Source organism: Desmodus rotundus, chromosome X (assembly GCF_022682495.2).
Source record: "Desmodus rotundus isolate HL8 chromosome X, HLdesRot8A.1, whole genome shotgun sequence".
Taxonomy (NCBI): Eukaryota; Metazoa; Chordata; class Mammalia; order Chiroptera; family Phyllostomidae; genus Desmodus; species Desmodus rotundus.
In genome coordinates this window covers 21,596,547-21,619,505 of record NC_071400.1, presented here as the reverse complement: position 1 = coordinate 21,619,505, position 22,959 = coordinate 21,596,547, and the positions used below count along the sequence as shown (strand labels likewise).

The 22,959-nt window shown below is 40.6% G+C and overlaps 2 protein-coding genes across 3 annotated transcripts in view; one reads left to right on the top strand and one right to left on the bottom strand.

Annotated features, from left to right (window-relative positions):
* The window catches only part of ZDHHC9 (zinc finger DHHC-type palmitoyltransferase 9), a 35,978-nt gene extending 13,090 nt beyond the window's left edge, over positions 1–22,888 (bottom strand). Inside the window, exons 1-5 of one of the 2 annotated variants that reach the window (XM_053917214.1) lie at positions 22,693–22,888; positions 22,286–22,348; positions 20,807–21,107; positions 10,094–10,254; positions 5,963–6,121 (exon numbers count right to left, since the gene is read on the bottom strand). In XM_053917214.1, coding sequence (XP_053773189.1) covers positions 5,963–6,121; positions 10,094–10,254; positions 20,807–20,973 — 487 coding nt within the window. In that variant the 5' untranslated portion in view covers positions 20,974–21,107; positions 22,286–22,348; positions 22,693–22,888. The remainder of the gene's footprint in view (positions 1–5,962; positions 6,122–10,093; positions 10,255–20,806; positions 21,108–22,285; positions 22,349–22,692) is intronic. The other variant, XM_053917215.1, reaches the window with a different exon arrangement.
* On the top strand, positions 16,329–16,851 carry LOC112310671 (translation machinery-associated protein 7B-like). Its single transcript, XM_053917216.1, has one exon. It carries the CDS (start codon positions 16,329–16,331, stop codon positions 16,521–16,523), a length of 195 nt encoding a protein of 64 aa, XP_053773191.1. The 3' UTR covers positions 16,524–16,851.
* Positions 22,889–22,959: the final 71 nt, after the last annotated feature.

Genomic DNA, 22,959 nt, shown 5'->3' with positions numbered 1-22,959 from the left:
TAATTCTCCATCTTCCCCTTTCCCCAAGCCCTGGTAATCTCTAATCTTCTTTCTATCTTTATGAATTTTCCTACTCTAGGTATTTCAAATAAGTGGAATACTTATTTTGTATGTGGCTTCTTTCATTAAGCATTATGTTTTCACTCAAGGTTTATTCATGTTGTAGCACATATCAGCACTTCATTCCTCCGTATGGCTGAATAATATTCCATTGTATGGATATATCCCATTTTGTTTATCTATTCATCTGTTGATGGACACTTGGGTTGTTTCCATCTTTTGGCTATTGTGAGCAATGCTGCTGTGAATACTGACATACAAAAATGTTTGAGTCTCTGTTTTCATTCTCTTTGGTATTGTTATGGACAGAATTGTGCACACACACACCCAAATTCATACATTGAAACCCTAACTTCCAATGTGACTATAGTTGGAGATAGGGCTTCTAAGGAGGTGACTAAGGTTAAATGAGAACATAAAGGTGGGGCCATAATCCTATTAGACTGATATCTTTAAAAGAAAAGGATAAGATACCAGGAGTGCACAAGCACAGAAAAAAAAGGACTTTTGAGGACACAGCAAGAAGGTGGCTGCCTGTAAGCCTAAGAGGGAGGTCTCACCAGAAATCAATCCTGCCAATACCTTGCCCTTGGACTTTTAAACTCCAGAACTGTGAGAAAATTAATTTCTGTTATTTAAGCCATGTAGTTTGTGTATTTTGTTATGGCAGCCCAAGTAGGCTAATATAGGTATATACCCAAGAGTGGAATTGTTGGGTCATATGATAATTCTATGCTTAACTTTTTGAGGAACTGTGGAACTTTTCCACAGTGGCTGAACCATTTTACACTCCCAACAGAAATGTATGAAGGTTCTAATTTCACTACATCTGTAAATTAAATAATTTTGAGACTTCAGCCAAGATGGAGGCATAGGTAGATATACTTCCCCTTCTTGCACAACCAAATGAAGGAAAACAACAAATTTAAAAACAAAAAATAACCAGAACTGCCAGAAAATAGAACTGTATGGAAGTCTGACAACCAAGGAATTAAAGAAGAAACATTCATTCAGACCAGTAGGACGGGCAGAGATGGGCAGCAGGACAGAGAGGACAGCGTGTCAAGGCAGCAGCTGGAGGACTGGTCAGGCAAGGCAGTGGCTGGTGGACCGGGCAGTCCCATATTCGTGTGCAGATAGCCAGGAAGAACAACTGGGGAGTGAGACAGACCGGGCAACCTAGGGTTCCATCTCAGGGAAATAAAGCCTCTGGAGGTAAAAACTTAGGGTGTTGTAGCAGCAGGAGAAACTCCCAACCTCACAGGACAGTTTGTTGGAGAGACCCACAGGGTCCTACAATGCACCCAAACCCACTTACCGGGAATCAGCACCAGAAGGGCCCAATTTGTTTGTGGGCAGCAGGGAAAGTGACTGAAAGCCAGTGGAGAGCTAAGTAAGTGGCATTGTTCCCTCTCATTCCCCTCCCCCACATACAGCACCACAAAGCAGTGATATGGGTTGCCCCACTCTTGCTAAACCTAAGGTTCTGACCCTTACAATATAACAGCTTCTCGAAGAGAAAAAAAAAATGGCCCTAATGAAAGAACAGATCAAAGATCCAAAAATAGAACTAAGCGATGAAGAGATAGTCAACCTATCAGATGCAGAGTTCAAAACACTGGTTATCAGGATGCTCACAGAAATGGTTGAGTATGGTCTCAAAATGGAGGAAAAAATGAAGGCTATGAAAAGTGAAATGAAGAAAAATATACAGGGAACTAACAGTGAAGGGAAGGAAACCAGGACTCAAATCAATGATTTGAAGAAGAAGGAAGAAATGAATATTCAATTGGAACAGAATGAAGAAACAAAAATTCAAAAAAATGAGGAGAGGCTTAGGAACCTCCAGGACAACTTTAAACATTCCAACATCTGAATCATAGGGGTGCCAGAAGGACAAGAGGAAGAGCAAGAAATGGAAAACTTATTTGAAAACATAATGAAGGAGAACTTCTCTAATCTGGCAAAGGAAATAGACTTCCAGGAAGTCCAGGAAGCTCAGAGTCCCAAAGAAGATGGGCCCAAAGAAACACACACCAAGGCACATCATAATTACATTACCCAAGATTAAAGATAAGAAGAGAACTTTAAAAGCAGCCAAAGAATGGAGAGAGTTAGGTACAAAGGAGTTCCCATAAGACTATCAGCTGATTCTCAAAAGAAACCTTACAGACAAGAAGGGGACGGAAAGTATTCAAAGTCATGAAAGGCAAGGACCTACATCCAAGATGAATCTATCCAGAAAAGCTATCATTTGGAATGGAAGGGCAGATAAAGTGCTTCCCAGGTAAGGTCAAGTTAAAGGAATTCATCATTACCAAGCTTTTATTACAGGAAATGTTAAAGGACTTACTTAAGAAATAAAAGAACAAAAACTATAAACAGTGAAATTACAACAAGCTCACAACTATCAACAACTGAACCTAAAAAAACAAAAACAAAAACTAAGCAAACAACTAGAACAGGAACAGAGTCACAGAAATGGAGATCACATGGAGGATTATCAGCGGGGAGGGGGACGATGAGGGAAACAGTACAAGGAATAAGAAGCATAAATAGTAGGTACAAAATAGACAGGGGGAGGTTAAGAATAGTATGGGAAATGTAAAAGCCAAAGAACTTATATGTATGCCCCATAGACATGAACTAAGGGAGGGGTGCAGGGCAGAGGGGAATAAAGGGAGGAAAATGGGACAACTGTAATAGCATAATCAATAAAATATATTGAGAAAATGCAGACAATTGTAACTGAATAAAAATTTAAAAATAAAATAAATAAATAATAAATAAAATTAATTTTGATTACACTATTAAAATAATGAATAAAATAGAATTATGAATAATATCTAATGAAAGGAAACTGTCTAAATAAACTAGACTATAGCCATATGATAGATTATTTTAGTTTAGTCACTAAACTAAAATATTTTAAAAACATGTATTAAAGATATAAAAACATGGTCAAGATACAATGTTGAGTAACAAAGCCAGCAATAAAAACTCTATCATGTGTGATCTAATTTTGCAAATAAGAGTGAGAATGGAAGGAAATACAGCAAAATGGAGAGTGAACTTGAGTTTAAGTTTTATTTATCCTTTCTGTACTCCCCATATTTTCTACATTGAAAATGTATTATTTTAATGAACCAAAAAGGCACAAAGAATAAAATACATGATCTGGCACAAATAACACCCATTTTTATTACAAACTCTTTTATTACAAAATCATAAGCATGCAATTCTGTAACATAACAATGTCACACTCAAGCACACCATTTTAGGTGAAATGTTCAAACTAAAACTATAAATTATTACACACATATTATTATCCTATCAAATACACTCAAGCAGGCATTACTTCTGCCGGACCCTGTATATAATTTTTAAAGACGAATGAACAGTGTACTGTCAAAAAAAATAAGGCAGTAAGAATGATAACATCTCCCAGTTAAAGGGCTACAATATATCTTTTCAGAAAAGTGAAGGAAACTGTAGAAAAGAATGAGATGTTCAAGCCTTACTCTAAGCAAACTTGCCATATAAAAACATTGGAAATACAGATTTATATGGATATAATTTTATTGTATTTTAAATCACACTTTTTTTTTTTAAATTTTTATTGAATTTATTGGGGTGACATTGGTTAATAAAATTATATAGGTTTCAGGTGTACAATTCTATAATACATCACCTATATATTGCATTGTGTTTTTACCACTCCAAGTGAGACCTCCTTCCATCACTATTTATCCCCCTTTACCTTCTTCTATCTCCCCCTACCCCATCTCCCTCCTGTTATATGTGTCTATGATTTTCTTTTTTCTTTCATTTAATCTCTTCACCTTTTTTAACCCAGCCCCCTGAACCCCCTCCCTTCTGACAGTCTGTTCTCTGTATCTATGAGTCTCTTTCTGTTTTCTTGTTAATTTATTTTGTTCTTTAGATTCCACATATAAGAAATCACACTTTTTTCTAATGATATAAGCAATATGTGCTCATTGTAGAAAACTTGAAAAAAATTTAAATGAAGAAAATAATGTCATTCATAATTCCACAATCTATAGATAACAAAATAAAAGAATTCTAAAGTGTTTCCTTGAATACCTCTTTATATATATTTATATTTTTTAAATGTGTAACTGAGATCACACTATACATGTACCCTATCTTTTATTTCATTTCACTTTTTGGTATAAGGTTTTCCCATGAAAGCCCACTGTATAAACGTCCCACAATTTATTTGACCATTTATCTACTGGTGGACAATTATTCATTATTATAATAATACCGAGGTAAATATTTCCATACCTAAATTTTTACCACATTCCTGATTATTTTCTTAGGAATTTCTGGAAAGATAACCACTCACATCAAAGGGTATACATGTTTTAAGGCTTTTGTAAATCTTATTAGGTTGCTTTCTAAAACATTTGTTCCAATTTACACTCTTAACAATGTAGCACTAAGTATTATCAGGTTTTCCTTGCTTATTTTCTAGATTTAAAAAGATCTTGTTTTAATTTTTATTTTGATATTTAGTAAGGATACATTTTTTAAATAATTTTTTTAGATTTTATTTATTTATTTTTAGAGAGAGGGAAAAGGAAGGAGAAAGAGAGGGAGAGAAATGTAGCTCAATTGCCTCTTGCACACCCCCAGCTGGGATCTGGCTCACAACCCAGGCATGTGCCCCAACCAGGAGTTGAACCAGCAACCTTTCAGTTTGCAGGCCAGCACCCAATCCACTGATCCACACCAGCCAGAACAAATTTTTTTGATGTTAACTAGCTAATTATATTTTCTGTTTTATAAACTCCATATTTCTACTGAAATGTTAGTTTCTTTTTTTTTAAACCTCAATTTGTATATGTTCTTTATATTTAAGAATATTAATGAGATGAAATTCTTTATGAAAACCCTCACATCAGATCTTCTTGAAATGTCAACTTTTCTGTCTCATTTTAAATAGGTTTCAATTTATAAAAATGCTATCTACATGTAGCTTTTTGCCATATAAAATATGTCCTTTCAGCCTTTGTCTAAAGAACTGACTAATAAGAGGAAAGCAATGTACACAGGTCTGATCCATGACATAAAGAATGCTGGAAGTATGTCTATGGATAATATAAGGAATTGTACATGTATGCCTATTGATACACATAGTTACTGACTGTTTCTGATCTTTCCCAGGGCTCAGCACACAGTAGGCAGTGATTAAAGTTAAGCCACACAAATGCAGATAAAGGCACAGATATATTCATTATGCACACACATATACCCGCCAACCTTGCAGCAGCAGCAAAGAAAGAAGAAATGAGGGTTTTGAAATCATACGTGTTCCATCTTCATCTCTTACTAATTATGAGCCCACAAAGAGGTGCTTCATCTATTTCCTTATCTGTAAAATGGGGATAATACTTATCTCATGGGGTTCTTAAAAGTCTTAAATAAGAGAAAGGGAAAGCACATCACTCAGTGCCTAATGTACAGTAGGAACTCAATAAATGCTAGCAACTTCCTTGTTGGGAACACTACTTCTTACAAGGTCCTTCCTACCCCAATGCTGCCCTCCAGTGGACTAGGGTTCTCCTCCCACTACGTAAGGTTGGTTCCATTTGAAACAGATCCAGTAAAGGAAAAATCTAGATTTGAAAATCAGGCCATTTATTTTCCCATTTACCAAAAAGGTTTGTTTTGTTTTGTTTTAATTTACAGTGGAAGATATTTAAATTCCAATTTGACCTATAGAAGTACAGTTGATTTACAGTTGTTCAGAAGCTTGTTTCCTATCTAATTCTATGTTCCCTATCTATCCCTACTGATTTTTCCAAGAAAAAATTACTTCGACCTTCCTCTTCGACTCAGCCTTTCCCCCAGACAATGCTCTAGTGGTTTTACTCACCCACACAGTTGTCACAGATGCTGCAATGGGATGCCCGGGGAGGCCGAAAGATCTTGCATGTATAACAGTATTTCAGCTTTACAATCTGGTTGTTTATCTGGAAGTTCTTGATACGAGGGGGTGGTCGCTGGCCCTGGGGCACTGCACCGTTGGTAGCTTCTGTAGATCAGTTAAGACAGTTAACATGACAGCTAGCCATTGTTTGAACCCAAAAGTCTCACCATTTCTCCAAAAGCAATGGGAGTAATCAAAGGTTCCTTAGGCCCACTGTCTCCTCCAGATTATCATTTCCAGACTAGACTCTCAACATCAGAGTGTCCCCCACAAGTTCCACTGAGTGCCATACCATTCTTTTTTGTGCATGTGAAAAAGCATTTCTTAAAGGTTTTGGCCAATTACAAAGAAAAACATTCATAAAAGAAGAAATGAAAAGGCTAAAAAACATGAAATAAAAAAAGCTAACTTCACTCATAATGAAAGAAATAAAAATTAACACAAAGATACCATTTCTACCAACTGTATTAACAAATGTTAAGAAGAATAAAAATATTCAGTGTTGGCAAAAAATGGGGAGGAGGTATTTTTATACATTACCGGTAAGCAATGCAGCAGTGGCTACCAAATTTTTTAACGTGTTTATTTTTTGACCCAGAAATTCTACTTCTACGTACCTATCAAAATTACAGTGTGATATACAAAGGATGCTGACCCAAGGACATTTGTCACAGAGTTCCTTTTAATAATAAAAAACTGAAAATAACTTCAATGTCACAATAGGCGGTCAGTTAAGTAAATTATGTTTGAGATCATGTTATAAATGCAGTGTTGTACCCTGTATTTTTCACTTAAGATTATACAGTAAACATTTTTTCCATGATTGTTAATTTTTTCTGAATACGTTATTACTGGCAATATGACATTCCATTTTATGCATGTATTATTATTTATGTAACCATTCCACACTTCTTGGCATTTAAGTTGCCTCTGGTTTTTTTCCTATTTCAATTATACTGCACGCAAAAACTGAAAATATTACAAATAAAGCTATATCTCCTTGATCATCACCCCAGTCCCAATCCCCTCCTTCTTTCCTCAAGAATATACTCATGTGTTAAAATTAACTTCTAAAACATACAGAAGAAAAAAGCATGTTGAAGTCTGAGCAGTAACAAGAAATTGCTGGCATTAAAATAGCTAGGCCCATATTAAAAAGAAAAAACGAAAAGAGGAAAATGTTGCACTAAAAATCCTTCTACATTAATTTGTGTAAATCTCTGTTTATTTCCTTTAGCTATATCCTGAGAGAAGTGGAATTACTGGGTCAAAGGTTTCGAACCCTTAAAGCCCATATTACTATTGCCAAACTGCTTCCCAACAGATTGTACCAAGTTGCACGCATGCCTATCTGCAGCACATGAGAGTGCCTGTTTCATTGCACCCTCGCTGTGCAGGATAATTCTAAAAACAGAATATTTTTCAATTCATTTTGATTTTAAAAATATCTCCCATATGGAACTTTTTTCCCTTTTTTGCGGAGTGGAGTGGATGCTGTGAAATCAAACAATAAGTGTGTCACAGGTCTTAAAAGGATGAGGATGGCTATTCATTAGAGGATATGAGTACCAGCATACCACCTTAATATTCCTTTGTGTGTACTTTACATGAAGGCACCTGTAAGATAGAGTTCATGGTTCACCCTCCCTATGAAGTGCTATGATGCAAGGGAATCACCAATCTTCAATAGATTCGGGGACTTTAAGTGAAACAACATATAATGAAACCAATTTTACCATAGGCTAATTAATATAAGCAAGAGTTAAGTTCCTATGGCATCTCATCCATGTTATAACAAAACTATGTTGAACAAAACAATGTTATTCAAGGACCTGTTATAATGCTGAATGCTGAATGGAAGTTGACAAAAACTTGCTAGCGTAAAAATAAACATATGTATGACTATTAACTCAAGACTGCACTCTTCTGTCAAGAAAAGCATGCTACCAGTAAGTGAATGGATAAAAAAACTATGGTACATTTACACAGTGGAATACTACACAGCAGAAAGAAAGAAGGAGCTCCTACCCTTTGCGACAGCATGGATGGAACTGGAGAGCATTATGCTAAGTGAAATAAGCCAGGTGGTGAAAGACAAATGCCATATGATCTCACCTATAAGTGGAACCTAATCAACAAAACAAACAAATGAGCAAAATAGAACCAAGACATTGAAATTAAGAACAAACTGACAGTAACCAGAGGGGAGGTGGAAGGGGATAGTGGGGGGAAAGGGGTGAAGGGTTTTCAGGAACAACTATAAAGGACACGTGGACAAAACCAAGGAAGGTGGGATCAGGGGTGGGAGGTGGGGATGGCTGGGGTAGGGGGAGTGGTAGGGGGAAAATGGAGACAACTGTACTTGAACAACAATTTTAAATAAACAAACAAACAAACAAATAAATAAATAAGAAAAGCATGCTATGTGCAGAGGTCACATGAAGAATGGCTCAAGCCTGGACCCCAGGCCCAGTGATTCTGCAAAACAGAGCTAACCTTGCTAAGGAAACTGCTGTGACATTCAAGAGACAAGTCAAGGCACTGCCTTGAACTTCAGTTCCTCCATATGTTAAAAGGAAGGGTGTGATGAAAGAATAACCCAGGTGGAGAAAAGAGAGCACCCGCAACTCTCCCTCCCAATCTTGCTCCTAACTACCTCAGCTGTGCTGGGTCTCCAAGAACTCCAGCTGCACCAACACACCTCTGCTTTCTTCCCACCACTCCCATCCACACCCAGAGAATGAGTGAAGAGGTGAGGGGATTAAGTACAAATAGGTAGTTACAGAATAGCCATGGGGATGTACAGTACAGTATAGGAAATGGAGTATCCAAAGAACTTATATACACAACCCATGGACATGAACAATGGTGTGGAGATTGCCTGAAAGAGTGGGAGGTAGTAGGTGGAGGGGGAGCATATGGGGAAAATCAGGTCACTGTAATAGCATAAGCAATAAAATAGAATTAAAATAAATAAATAAAGGAAGTACAGAAACTAGACAAAGAAAATCATGAAGACTTTATTAATGGGTATAAAATTCAATCTGAAAATACAGAAAGATATACTATTTTCTTGGATAGGTAGACAATATTATAAAATGTAGATTTCCTCCAAAATAATTCATAAATGTAATACCTATTAGAACCCAAATAGGTCTGTGTTTTTAATTAAATAAAATATTAAAATTCAAAAAACAAACACATACCTTAAAAAAACTAAAGGCTAACCACAGACTGGTGATCAACTCATGTAGCATTTAGTCTTGTAAGTCCTGGGTCCCTTCTACTCTTTCTGGCTTGGATACTGACTCAAGCTACTTGGGTATATCAGGCTTGAGAACAATTTATGCAAGCACTGCTGTTGGGTCTAGTGGGCTCATAGTCCCTGCTAGTATGGGCATCACAGCCTTCTTTCTGAGTGTGAGCTCCCAAGACATCCCCTCCTCTAGCCTTGGGGTGTTCTGCTTCAATTCACAAAGCCACCCTGGCTCCTGGGTAATACAATACTTTATCTCTGTCCCAAAGGGTCCTACCCTGAGCTGCAGACTACTCTGTAATGAACCTATAACTGCTTCCTACCATTCCTAGAATCCTCAATTGTTCCTGACACCACAACTGGCCCCTCTCACCTTGTATGTTCTCCTAAAGCAAGAATTCTTTGTCAAGGGCCCATAAATGTGCTTTAAAAGTTCTATGAATCCCTGAAATTACACCCAAAATTATATGTATGTGCATGCACGTAAGAATATTTTTATGAAGAGATGGTTTATAGCTTTCATCAAGCAAAATCAAATGAGTTGATGACTCCCAAAGATTAAAAGAAATCCCATCCTCTTGGGAACAGTGCAGCAAACCTTGAAATGCAACCCAACACAGGGAAGAAGGAAGCATATGACTTTCAAACCTTGCTATACCTGCCTTTGCAAATTCACAGGATGGTTATGATCTCAGTTTCAGGGTTTCAGAGAGAAAAGCCTAGAAGTGATTGCTAATCTGCAACCAGTATTATAAATCCATTCTATTACTAATTAAATCCACCCCCTGCACAGTGTGTTGCCAGCTAGTTAGAAAACTCACCTATCTCCATTTCTATAAAAGCTGCCTCATCTGGTAGGGCTCGAGGGATTACTCCAGGGTCACTGAAGCTGGTCCTCAACAATGTAGCCATGGAGAACAGGAAGAGCATGGCGGCAAACACAGGGATGGCAGGAGACAGCTGGACAGCCAGGTAACGGCATCTGGAGAAAGCAGGCAATTGAACATTTAGTTGTACCTACCCTATATTGACCATGAATCAATATGGTAACCACAATAAAATATGCAGTACCTTGAGGGCAGGGACTATGCTTTTTAGTTTGTTTGAATCACCAAAAACTCGTAACATATGGTTCTGTATATAGTGAGAGCTCAACAAATATTTAATTGATTGATGCCACCTATAACATACAGAAGAGAGTCTCAAGGGACCTCCCCTACCCTTAAGCCCAGTCCCTCCTGTCAGCCTGCTGGGAGTTATGTTTCCTTTGTGCCTCAGGAAAGGCTTACAACTGTTAGGGTGAGGGAAGCAACTGAGCCTGGACTTGCAAGCAACACAGGTTGCTCTCACTCTGGGAGTGTCTTGAGCTTTTCATACCCACCTATATGGCATTAGGCCTGAGCTCCCAGAGAAGGGAGGAAAGATGACTAGTCATGAAGCAAGGTCCCAGTGTCAGATACAGAGTATGTCCAGCATGCTTCAAGGCCAATAAAAAGCTCCAGGGCTGCTGGCTGACTTTGCAACATCCATTCCTCTTTCCTCCTCAATTAGCTCAGCTAGTAGGCAACTAGTAGCCATAAGGAAATAAGGAAATTGTATCTCCTGAGCACCCCTTCCCTCTTTCATCCAAATCCACTTGAAAGGCCATACCTCCTCCTCTCTGAACATCCCAACCCTACTCATCTGTTAAATCCAAGAGACATCAATGCTATCATTGTCATCATCACAACCATAATTTGCTGAGCACTCACCATATGCCAGGCACAGCACTAAGCTCTTTATATGCATGAACTCATCCAACTTTCATATGAAATCTATGAGGTAGAGTCCATTATGCCCATTTGATAGACAAAGTCTCTGGGATTTAGAGAGGTCTTGCCTCCTCCAAAAGGTTTATCCTAATCTGCATTAATCTCTCCCTTCTCTCTCCCCGTTGTCCTCACTGCCAGAGCCTTGTATTGTTTCCTGGCTGTTTTGTACTGTATTGACCTCATCTCCTCTAATTGGACTTCATAAGAGCAAGAACCTTGTCTTTTTGTAGAAGGGATGTGTGGGTTTAAATTTGGGCTCTACCAACTCCTACTTGGGTAAATTAGTTAACTTCAGTCACCTTATCTCTGAAAATAATAGTACTTCATGAGCTCATTCTGTGGATCAAATGCATGAATATAAATAAAGTGCTTAGAACTGCACTTGACACAGTAAATGCTAAGTAAATGTCAACTACTAACATTATCATTATGGTTCTATATCTCCAAGAGCCTAATACAAGTATGGGAATAAAGAAGCTATCAACAAATACTTGTTGAGTAAAACTGAATCTCAAACCAAATAAATTGGAGCATGTGATGACAGTTATCACTGACCTATGTAGAGACATCCTCCTGAAGGCAGACTATAAGTAGATAAGCAAGGGCCAGAGGGAGAGCAGAGAAAGTAAGCTAAGGAAAAAGTCTTACTTCATTGGCATAGGGATCAAGCAAGCTGCTGTCCACTCTGAGCAAACATTTAATCACAGGTTGTACACACGCTGCAGTTTTGGAACAATCCCCATGTGATCCTCCCCTGATCCCTGCCACACACAACTCCACGGGGTGGGTGGCAAACCAACTGTAATGTTAGGCTGAGCCATTTGCCATGAAGGTGAACATATGTAGTGAACTTGCAAAATGATTTTTGTGGCTTTTTGTTTGCTTGCCTGCTTATTTGTTTTTAACAGTCATTGGTCTTTGCTTGCTTTTGGAGGATGTACTTTCTTCTCCTAAACACCAAGGGTAAGGGGAAATATTTGGAGAACTCAAGGATCTAGCCAACTGAGTTCAGGGTAATTAAGGTCTTTGAGTATCACAAGCTTGTGGAGTACCCTCTTTTCCACTGTTCCCCTTCACTGGTACAGATAATCAAGAAGTAAATTCAGAAATGAAAGTCACCCCCACTTATCAGGAACACAAAGGCTACAGGAGAAACACAAGTGTCCATTTCATGAACACACCAAGTGAAATCACCACACTAACAGAAATCAGCCATCTTCCTAAGATTATTCTTGGAAACAAAGAAGTAATGTCTCCAGGACTCAAACTGCCCTGGTGTACAGTCTTCACCTGAGAGCCATCTGATTGGACACCAAAAGAAGTTTAAATTGTTTTATTACAGGGAAAAGCTACAGAGAGAATAGAAAACACACACACATCCACAGACACACTGTCGTGCATGCACACACACAAAATTAATGTTGCCCTCATGCAAAGAACTCACCCAAGTTTAACTAAGTCCCCTTCCAACAGCTGCTTGTCAATCAGACAAAGAACAACTTAGATTTGAATTACACTACACCATCACAGATAAAGGTCTCTGTAATCACCACACAGACTATCTTCTGCACCTGCTAAAACAATCCACTTTGTATGTCAACAAGTACACAACAGGCTCATTGTATGATTCTCCAGAGATGAGGCTACTAGCAGCCAGTTGTCACTAGTAAATGTGGCTGGGAAAGCAGATGTGGAACCAGCAGGCTTTCTACTCTGACTAAGAAGAAACTTAGAGAGCCAGCAGCTAAGACTGTTTTGAACTACAACCCATCATGCCTGTCTTTAATAGTTATGATCAAAAATATCCCCCTAGGTTAGTCACATCATTGCAGTAAGCTAGAGATCTATCTCTGACAGGAATAAGCTATGTGAAGACTTGGTAGTAATTCCCAACATTGACCTCAAAAGTCAGGAGTATCCAACAGAAGAAAAAAAGCACACAAAATATAACCAGAGACATTGAAGTTAAGAACAATCTAACAATAGTCAGGGGGGAGTGGGGTGGGGACAGTGGGAAGAGGGGTTTACAGGAGCTACTATAAAGGACACATGGACAAAATCAAGGGGGAGGGTGGAGGTGGGGGAGGGAGGTGGGTTCAGCTGGGGTGGGGTAGAGGGATGGGGAGAAAAGGCATGCAACTGTAATTGAATAACAATAAAATTTTTTTAAAAGTCAGGAGTATCCTAAAACATCACTAATTTGTCTTAAAAGACTGGATCTGCCATTCACAAATATAAGCTAATTGGTTTTGAGACTCCCTAGTACTTTCCCTCAACATCACTTCTTGGAATAATGACACCCACACACTTCTGGAAACAGAACTCTCCTTTGTCTTCAAAGTATCAAGAGGCTTTCTCCTTTCTAGGGGGTTAGAAGTTGCTTTTCTCTCTTATGAATTTCATATATACAACCATGTCCCCCACTAAGTCTTCATTTCTGCCACCTGAACAGGCATCATCCTTTTAAGTCCTCCAGTACTAACTTCTTGATTGGCTCAGGAAATAGCTGGGCTAGATGACAGGACTCTCCCATCTGCCACAGACCACATGGTGGTACTGACCAGCAGTAACCAGCAGTGCCAGGCTGGGCTGGTGTGTCACGTACCATCCCCCATCCTTAGCATGCTACTTTATTGGAGGGACAATGATAATGACATAAACTTCAATTCACATGAAAAAAATCAAAAGAGATTCATGAATGGAACCCATAAGGAACCAGACAGATTCCATGGCAGGGCTCTGCCTCACAGACTGGCAGCGTGGACTGATTATCTACATAATACTCTGCTTCTAAGTCTCCCTAATAGCTTTCTTGCTGTTTTTTGTTGTTCTCTTCGATCAGCACACTCAATCAACATTTATGGGTCCAACAAATGCACAACAAGAGAAATAGGAGTTAATTTTGTTGTGGAAAACATAACTAACATATAAAACAGCTAAAGAATAAGATAAGACTAATAATCTCATGCTAAAATAGTATTTTAGACTCTAAGGACTATAAATGGTTAGGGAAGAGCTCTCTTGGGAGCTGGTGGCTGATTGAAACTGCTCCCAAAGCAGCTATTAAGGGTGGCTTTAAGGAATAGCTGTGCTTACAAAAGCAGGAAGCACCTGAGGATTAGAGAGAGTCCCACAGTGGCCCTTGGAACCACCTAATAGAAATAAGCTTCTGCTATAAGTTCTTCCTGATATGGACAGCTGTCTGTCCTCTTACATACTACCTACCTGTATGGCACTCTAAACATGTACAACCACCCATAAGACTGGTTCAAGTTTCTTCTGATGGCACTTAGAATCTGCTGAGGGATAAGTTTCTTTGGACAGTAAAAACATAATTTAAAACCAGCCTCCAGATTTATTGCTATGTGAAGGTCAGAGGTAAATGCATAACCCTGTTTTGCTCCAGTACCAACAGGGAAAATTAACCAAGCAGGATGTTTTCAATACTGAGGCAATGAGCCATCCTCTTACTGACGGGGGGCCAAAGTCCCTATCCAAACCTGCTAAGTAGTCACCAAATTTCTGTTATAATAACAAATTTAACATTTCAATTATAACAAATCAACAAATAACAAATTTCAATTATAATATACTCCTGCTCAAGAACTTATAACAACTTCCTGTTGCCTATTAAGCCCCAAACTCCACAGGTCAGTATTCCAAGGTCCTCCATCAACTGGTCATATCTAATCATCATCATAAGGTTCCTGTCTTCTCATTGCCCCATGCTAGAAGTATCCTCCTAATTACCCTGAATTCACTAGCTTCTTGCTGTTGCAAGAGGCATAAGGTGCCTCCTTCGTTCTTAAACACAATACCCTCTGAGGAGAAAGATTTAGGAGGTCTCCTCTTTCCCTCAATAAACACTTCCACTGACTTCAGCATGCTGGCGGACACCACCGTTCTTTGTGTTCACCTTTCCCAAAATAGAAAATCACTACACTCAGTTAAGACTCATTTTGAAAAGATGGGAGATGCATTCAATGGAGATCAACAGCATGAAACTCATTACCACTAAAAGTAATAGAAGCTGAAATATACAGATAAATTCTGAATGACAGAACCACAAGGAATTATTAAAGGAAAGCACACTCTTCAGGAGACATAACCCAATCATTCTCTAATATCAGGAAGTTGAGCTTAGCTAAGGACTATATAACAAATTGATAACAAAGAGGCAAATACTCCTTTCTAAAACTGTCATTTGGTTGGCCAAGTCACAGACAAAATCTTAGGCAAGATGAAGCACAAGACTGAACTCCTACAAATCAATTCTCTAGAGAATGTTCTCTTGGTTAGAGATCATGATAAAGTCACTCTTCCCAATCTCACCTCTCAGTCCTCTTCCCAATCTCACCTAAGGAACTTCAGGAACCTGGGCCTTGCACTACAAACACAGATATTCTCTCATGTCAGAGTTTGGCTTTGGTTTACATAGCCCCATGTCTCCTGAAACCTGGTAACTTTATGTTATCAGAGTGCCTTTTCTCTTCCACTTTTCCTCAGGACATGGTGTCCCTCCGATCAGGATCACCCACAGAGTAACAAGGTAGGGAGAATTGTATTGCTTGAATTTTTCTCTGAGCCATCCTCACCCTGGCAGCAGAGACTAGGAATGGTCACAAGATGATAACCCCTCGGAACTCACAAAAGTTACTTTGTAGGTTCACCCTTAGAGGTAGGCTTCCCTGATCTTGCAAGGCTATCAGAATACCATGCCAGAATGCTGTCAATATTTCACAAAGACCACTTCATTTTCTAGGAGCATGAGCTGGGGAAGTCCAAATAACCTAGATACCACTAGATAACAAACACTAGCTACCAAGAACCAGAAATATGCTGGTCTGGCATTCAGCACTATGTACAGCTTTAGTAATCTGAATATCTTCAGGATTCCATACTCAAAAGCTAACAATGAAATGGAAGGCTAATTCATCTTGATGAAGAAACCTCGCTTACGTGGTCCTGGTTTCCTCACCTGCTAAAAGGGTGGGGACAGTCTCCAATTATTATTCTATGATCCTGTGAGTTAAGACTGTTACATTTTAATTGCATCCGGGATGTATTAATTGTGCAACATTTGCTGACCACCTACTTTATATAAGGCCTGATGGAGGACACTCTGGGGTTTGCACAGACATAGAAAATAGTCCCTGATATTGAAAGAGCTCCAAGTACAATAACCGTAGAATTCAGAAATACAGGAAATATCAGGGCAACGTCTTGGGAAGGAGTGGCAGGTACAATGTCCAGCCACAAAGGTGGCAAGAAGAAGTGCCTGAAGCAGCCCAAGAAGCAGGCCAAGGAGATGGACAAGGAAGATAAGGCATTCAAGCTGAAGCAAAGAGAGGAGGAGAAGAAGCTTGAGGCACTAAAAGTGAAGGCTTCAGGGAAGGGTCCCCTGGCCACAGGTAAAATTAAGAAATCTGGCAAAAAGTGAGCTGTTCCTTGTGCCTGGGGCAGTGGTGATCCTTTATTCTATTCCTGTTTTAACATCTGGATTCCCTGTCATAACATCTCTTGCCACCTATAGCTAGAATGAAGTGTTGTCTTGAAGCTGGTTGTGCATTTATGAATAAACTTCCGTAAAAAAAAATAACAATGGTCATGCAGTGGCTCATCTCTTTAGTTCTTCTCACTCTGCCATTTCCACCTTAACTGTGCAATCAGAGTAAACCCAGCCCAGAATCCTGTCAAAGTGTGTTCTTCAGTCTTTGTTCCTTCCAGAATTCTGTATCACATGGAATTAAACCAACTCATTTGAAACGGCAAAAAAAAAAGAAAGAAAAAAAAGAAACATCATATAATTACATGTTAAAAGACTGGTATGTGCAATACAATTAGTCTCACAAGTGCAGAAATTACTAAAAAAATTCATAAAGGAGGGCTCAAGAAGGGACTTAAAAGAGAGGTAGAATTTGGAGAGAAGTGAGACAATTACTAAGCAGTGCTACAAAGTGTTTTTCAGTTCATCCAATTCAATGACTCCTCTGTACATCACAAACAGCCATGAGGGTCAGTCCAATGAAGTTTGATAGCGCCTTGATAAGATTCCTTCTATACACAGCACAGTGAGGCATAAGCGCTTATCATAGCAGCAAGCTGCCTCTACTTCAGTGGTGAAGAGTCACACAGTCATTCTTGCCACAAGAGAAGTCTGGGGACCTTGACCCCACTAGCAATTTAGTCACAAAGTTACAAGAGGCATCTAAGAAGCCAGTTCCAGAAAACAGTGCACTTGGTCCTTTCTCCAAGCTTTAGCAGGAAGTGGAAGTGAACAGAAATAACACAATCACCTTTCAGTTGCTGGACAGCTCACAGGTTGTCAGTGTCATTCTGCTCTAGTGTCCTGACATTTTTCTGGCCAAGCAGGTAGCTATGCGTTCATCATATGAGCTGAACCGTGTTTGGGCTGAAAGGACTGAGAAGGGTTCACATGCTCAAAGCTGAAACTGGCAGGCGCACTCACATTGCCTAGATATCTCATTCTAAGAATAAATTAAGAAATCCTTTTTTTTTTAAGCACTGTACAATTTTCACTGGTTTTAAATTTAAATACACTTCCCATAGAAATAATTATACTTAAATACATAAACATATTTAAATACAGCTACCTACCTATAATTTTCTAGCCTCTCCTTTTCTATGTGTGTGTATTTGACTCTTTCAGACAGACACAGGAGTTATACAGAATTTCGATAGAGCTGCAAGAGGCTGAATGACAATCTAGTCCAATTGCCCATCCCGGGCAAAAATCCATTCTGTGACAGCAGCACTGAGAGATGGCCACCTGTCTTCTGTAGAAACACTTCTAACAATACAGAGCTAACTAACTCCTCGATGAAAAACATGTTTTCTTTCTATGCATTCAACCTACTGTCTGTCCACTGAAAATTACGGGTCCCTCCTTTAACAAAACGTGTAAAGGCAAACTCCAAAAATAAAAGGATTTCCACTGACACTACCAGCACTGCATGTTTTTCATCAAGGGGCACCCACATCCCTGACCAGATTTCTCAAGCCATCTGGCCGACCCAGGACTGTGCCATGGGCAGTCATAAATCAACTCGCACTTGTTCTTAAGCACCTGCTGCAAGCAGGACCCTGTTACAAAAATGCAGATCCAGATGTGCCTCAGAATATAGACTCTCTTCCCCAAGGCAAAAATGCAGCAGTCAGAGGAAGTGGAGTCTCAGCTCCTGGATAGTCTGAGGATGAAAATAAACAGCCCTTTGTCACCCTCAGCTGCATGAAGACAGGGGACTAGATCAGCTAACTTTCTGAGGTCTCCCTGAGTTCTAATACTAATGAAGGAGCCCATATTCTGTCCCTAGACCTTACCTGCCACTGTGTGGTTGGTAGTAAATTACAGACTCCAAAGAAGGCACAAGGCAGTCACCACCTAGAGTATCTGTGTATCTGTATATCACACACAAACACACATTTCACAAACACAGTGAAAAGGATTCCTCACCAGGGTCCTCTCCCCTTTGGTCAGAGTTATACTTCCCCATTCCACTGCTCAGCTTATATATTTACTTCCTTCTCCTCCCCCTTGTCCTTCCCCCAACCCTACCCTCAAAAATTTTTATCACCCTGTGATAAAAAATATTTATCACAGTGTGGCTGAGTGGATTGAGTGCGGGCCTGTGAACCAAAGATCACGGGTTCAATTCCCAGTCAGGGCACATGCCTGGGATGCAGGTCAGGTCTCCAGTAGGGGGCATGCAAGAGGCAATTACACATCGATGTTGCTCTCTCTCTCTCTCTCTCTCTCTCTTTCTCTCTCTTCCCCACTCTCTAAAAATAAACAAATAAAATATTTTTTAAAAATAAACTTAAAAAATATTTATCACACAGACAACTGGAACTTTGGGCAATTTACAAACAACCTCATCCTTCATATCTGAGGGCAAAGCATGAGAAATAATCTGGGGGAAAAATCATCTTGGTAGAACATTTAACCTGCCTGTGTCAAACTGTAACTTGGCTAATTATAAGCTTCATCCCACAGGCAGTTTTCTTCAGAAGCCTTCAAGGTCTAAATGGTATAGATCCAAATCAGACTCTGTGTGGCTCCCAGGTACAAAAAGGGCCAAACACCAATAGCTCCAAATTTCAAGTTCCCTCGACCAGTCAAACCAGAGCTTTCCTGAGCCCAGAATTACCAGCTTTCTTAGGGTTTGGAAACAAATCTCATTTCTGTTTCGAATTATTTCAATGACAAAAAATTAACCCCAAGGCAAAAGGGATGGAGGTGGGGACAAAAAGAGCTAGTGATTCAGCAGGGGATGAAGTAAAAGACAGGAAGAATGATAGAAAGCAGAGTTCAGTTCTGCACTTCCAAAAAGAAACAAGGCAGGAATAAAACAAAGAAAACTTGGAGAGATAGGTCAAAAGAGGGGGGAAATTTTTTGGTGTTATGCATATGCCTGCCCGACTGCACATGCTCACTTGTGCACACACACCCTCAGCCATGAAACTCAGACTGGAAAGCAGCTAAGAAATCGTGATCAAACTGCCAGACTTTGCCAAATACCTCACAAAGTTGACAGAAGCAAAAGTGCCTTTGACAAAGAGTTCTTCTGACCTTACTTTCCTAGTCTTATTATAAACTGGGTCCCCTTCCTCCCCTTGCTATTACTCAAGCCAGCTGCAACCATCAAGAAGTCTAGCAAAGCAGCTAAAAAAAATTCCCTCTTGATCCACTGGGAAAGCCTGAAGCCCTTACAGAAGGACAGAAATGGGCCCCAAGAGTCCAGAGCTCATTTTAACTATCCACGAAGGCTGGCCAAAGAGCTCCCTGCTCCCTGCCATGGCCATGCCACAGCATAGGAACTCCATTTCCAGGTTACCCATGTATATGAACTACAGCAGACTCAAGTCAGGTGTGGCTCGCAGTCTACACACACTTCTTGGCTCCTCAAGGCCCTTCTCATAATAACCCCAAACCAATTAACATTGCTCCCATCCCCAAAGTGTATAGCATTCTCAGTACAACCAGCAGTGCTGTGACAGTACCCTAGAATCCAACTAGCCACCCCCCTAGAGAGGCGGCCTATACAGACTTTGAACAATGGTTCTACTACTGGCTATTACATCACAGAAAAAATGGTAATCAAGCACACACAAAATAGAGAGTTGTTTATGCTGAGTGATTCTGAGTGAAAGAAGGAGCAGCTCACACTTAATAAGCACATATGTGCCACACACGCAGCTAGTTTCCAGCATAGCTGAGGCTGGAACCAATCTGCAGACTCCCCATTCAGTTGGCTTTTGAATTCAACAGCTCGCTGAGAGCTGATCCCTAAATCTACAGGACCCAGAGTAACAGAATAGGTGAGTATGGTGGGGTGGAGTTATGACCACAGGGGGTGCTCCTGGGCTTAGGAGGGGAAAGGAATAGGGAATCTATAAGCACCTAAGGAGACCACTGAAAAGGAGAGGTGAGCAATAAAGACAAATTCCTTTATTTCCCAAGTGTGCCAGGAGTAGCCCCATATCAGTGCTATAATATTAGGATCAAAGGTCTCAGTCTTTTTAGGCAACACATACTCTGCTATGAGCATAAAGCGATGAATTCAGTTGGCATGATGTATAGACACTGTTCAAGAACAGAGTGACAACCATCCAAGCACCACCCACAAACTCCCCAGAAAAAAAAGTCCTTCTCCTAGATTCACAGATATCATTGTCAGGCAACTCTACTCAATGAGTACTCACTCAAAGGCGAAGAAGAGTGTACATGTCCCCAGGATGAGGAAGAGGGTCAAGTAGAAGATGCCCTTTTGCCGGGCCATCATGACGCGTCCATCGCAGCAGAAAGTGTTCCTGCCTGGGAGTTTCTCCCATTTCCGTGTCACCTTCTTTCTCACCACCATCACAGACATGATTGGAATTCCTGCTCCAAATGCACTTTGTGATTACAAGATAGAACAAACGGAAGTTGAGCCCAGCTTTAAAATCACGTTGCCTGCTATTGCTGCCGCTGGGTCAAACATCATCAAAAGTCCAATTTCTAACCCTAGGAAAAAGAGGAAAAAATGAGGCAGGAATATTAAAATTAATTTCAACCCTTTTTTCCCAGAGGCAGAAGATAAGCCTAAAAGGGTGGCGGGGGTAGGGAAGTGGGAAAAGTTTATTTCCAATCTATGTTTGTCCGGTGAAAGGAGAAAAGATTAAAAGTTCTCAAAAAGAAGGAGGAGGTGGAAGTTAGTACATCTTCTTAACAAATAACACCCCCCATGGTTCCAATATAATACTGATGATTTGTTCATCATAGAACCTTGGAGCTAGAAGGGTTTTAGTAGGTGATAACCCAATTAATTGGTTAGAAATTAGCAAAGGGAAGACCAGAGAGAGAAAATAACTCATCCAGGGTCACACAACCACAAAGCTAAGCAAAGAAAACATGTCTACAGACTTTCAATCCAAGGCACTTTGCACTATACCACATCGTTCTATAATCATCATTCAGAGGACTAAAAATAATAGTATAGTTTCTGTCCTCAAAGAGCCATACCCTCCCTTCCTCCATTTCTTCACCTTATTTCTTCAGTTAGCCACTCAAATATGTACCACACCAGGGAACAAGTCACCCTCTGGGAAGGCTAGGAGGTTTGGGACACTCTGGACACTTATCCAGGTTGTATTTACTCAAAACAGATTTCCCCTTATCAAACCCTTGGTAACTTCTTGAGTCTGGGAAATGAACCAATCTTGCTGGTCTAGTCTAGCCTAACATTTGTGGGAATCTTAATGAAACCACATCACAGACCTGTAGGTGGAAGGCTGACTTAAGCAGGAGAGGTTCTCCAAGGGTTGGAGGCGGGGAGGTGGCAGCAGTTAAAATCTGTCATAAAGGTGTTTTCTGGAACATTTTCATAAGTACCATCTCTACCTAGCATCCTAAATCCTCAGGCCAAGCCTTTCTCAAACACTGCCACCGTTCTCATACTCTCAAGTGTGGTGCTGTGGCCTCTGTTTACTGACACAACAAGCCCCACGCTGGCATGACTGAGGCGGAAGTCTGCAGCCCAACTGACTGATCAGAAACAAGCAACTTGAAATCATTCCCCGGCTGGAGAGGGCAAGGGTCCAAAGAAAGACTAGGCAATGAGTCCGGCAATCAGAAAGTAGAAGGCTTCGGAAAGGGGAGGGGGCTCCAAGGTGCAAAGAACACTTCCTTTGTGTAAAACTAACCTGGAAAACAATCTCGTGATAACCTGGCCCAGCGGGAGAAGAGACCAGGAAGGGGATCCAGGCCTGCGAGAACAAAGATCAAAATCCATCCAGAATCAGCGACCGGCCCACCCGCTGGGGGCCAAGGCCTGAGTCCTAGGGAGGCAGCGGGTGCGGCCTCAGGAGGCCCGCCCCCTCTCTGCCACGCAGCGGACCACCGCCCCAGGCAGCTTGGGACACGCGCCATCTCACACGCTCGTACACACTCACACACACACCCCGCCACGTGTAGTCACCCCGGGTAGGGGTTCCACTGCTGGTGACCTGAGCGGGACAGTGTCAATGTCCACGCGTCCCGATGCAGTGAAGGCATTGGCAGCCCACCAGGCGGCCGAGCCCTGGAGACCCCAACCCCCACCCCTTGTTACCTGAACCTGGGAGCCCAAACTCTGCCGGGGACTGACGGCAGGAAGTGGACACTCCCAGGGGACTGTGCCGGCCAGCCTAGGTGGCAGCGACTTCTCCTCCCCAGCCAAGAGGCTGCCTCCTCCAGACAAGGAGCCCCTATGATGGGGGCCCTAAAACAGCTGTGGCAACCGCCCACTGCTGGCGGAATGGAATGCTCCTCACGTCACCAAGTCGTTCCAGTAGTTTCTCGCCCTCCATTGGCTGATCAACCTCAGTGTCTCTGCCCT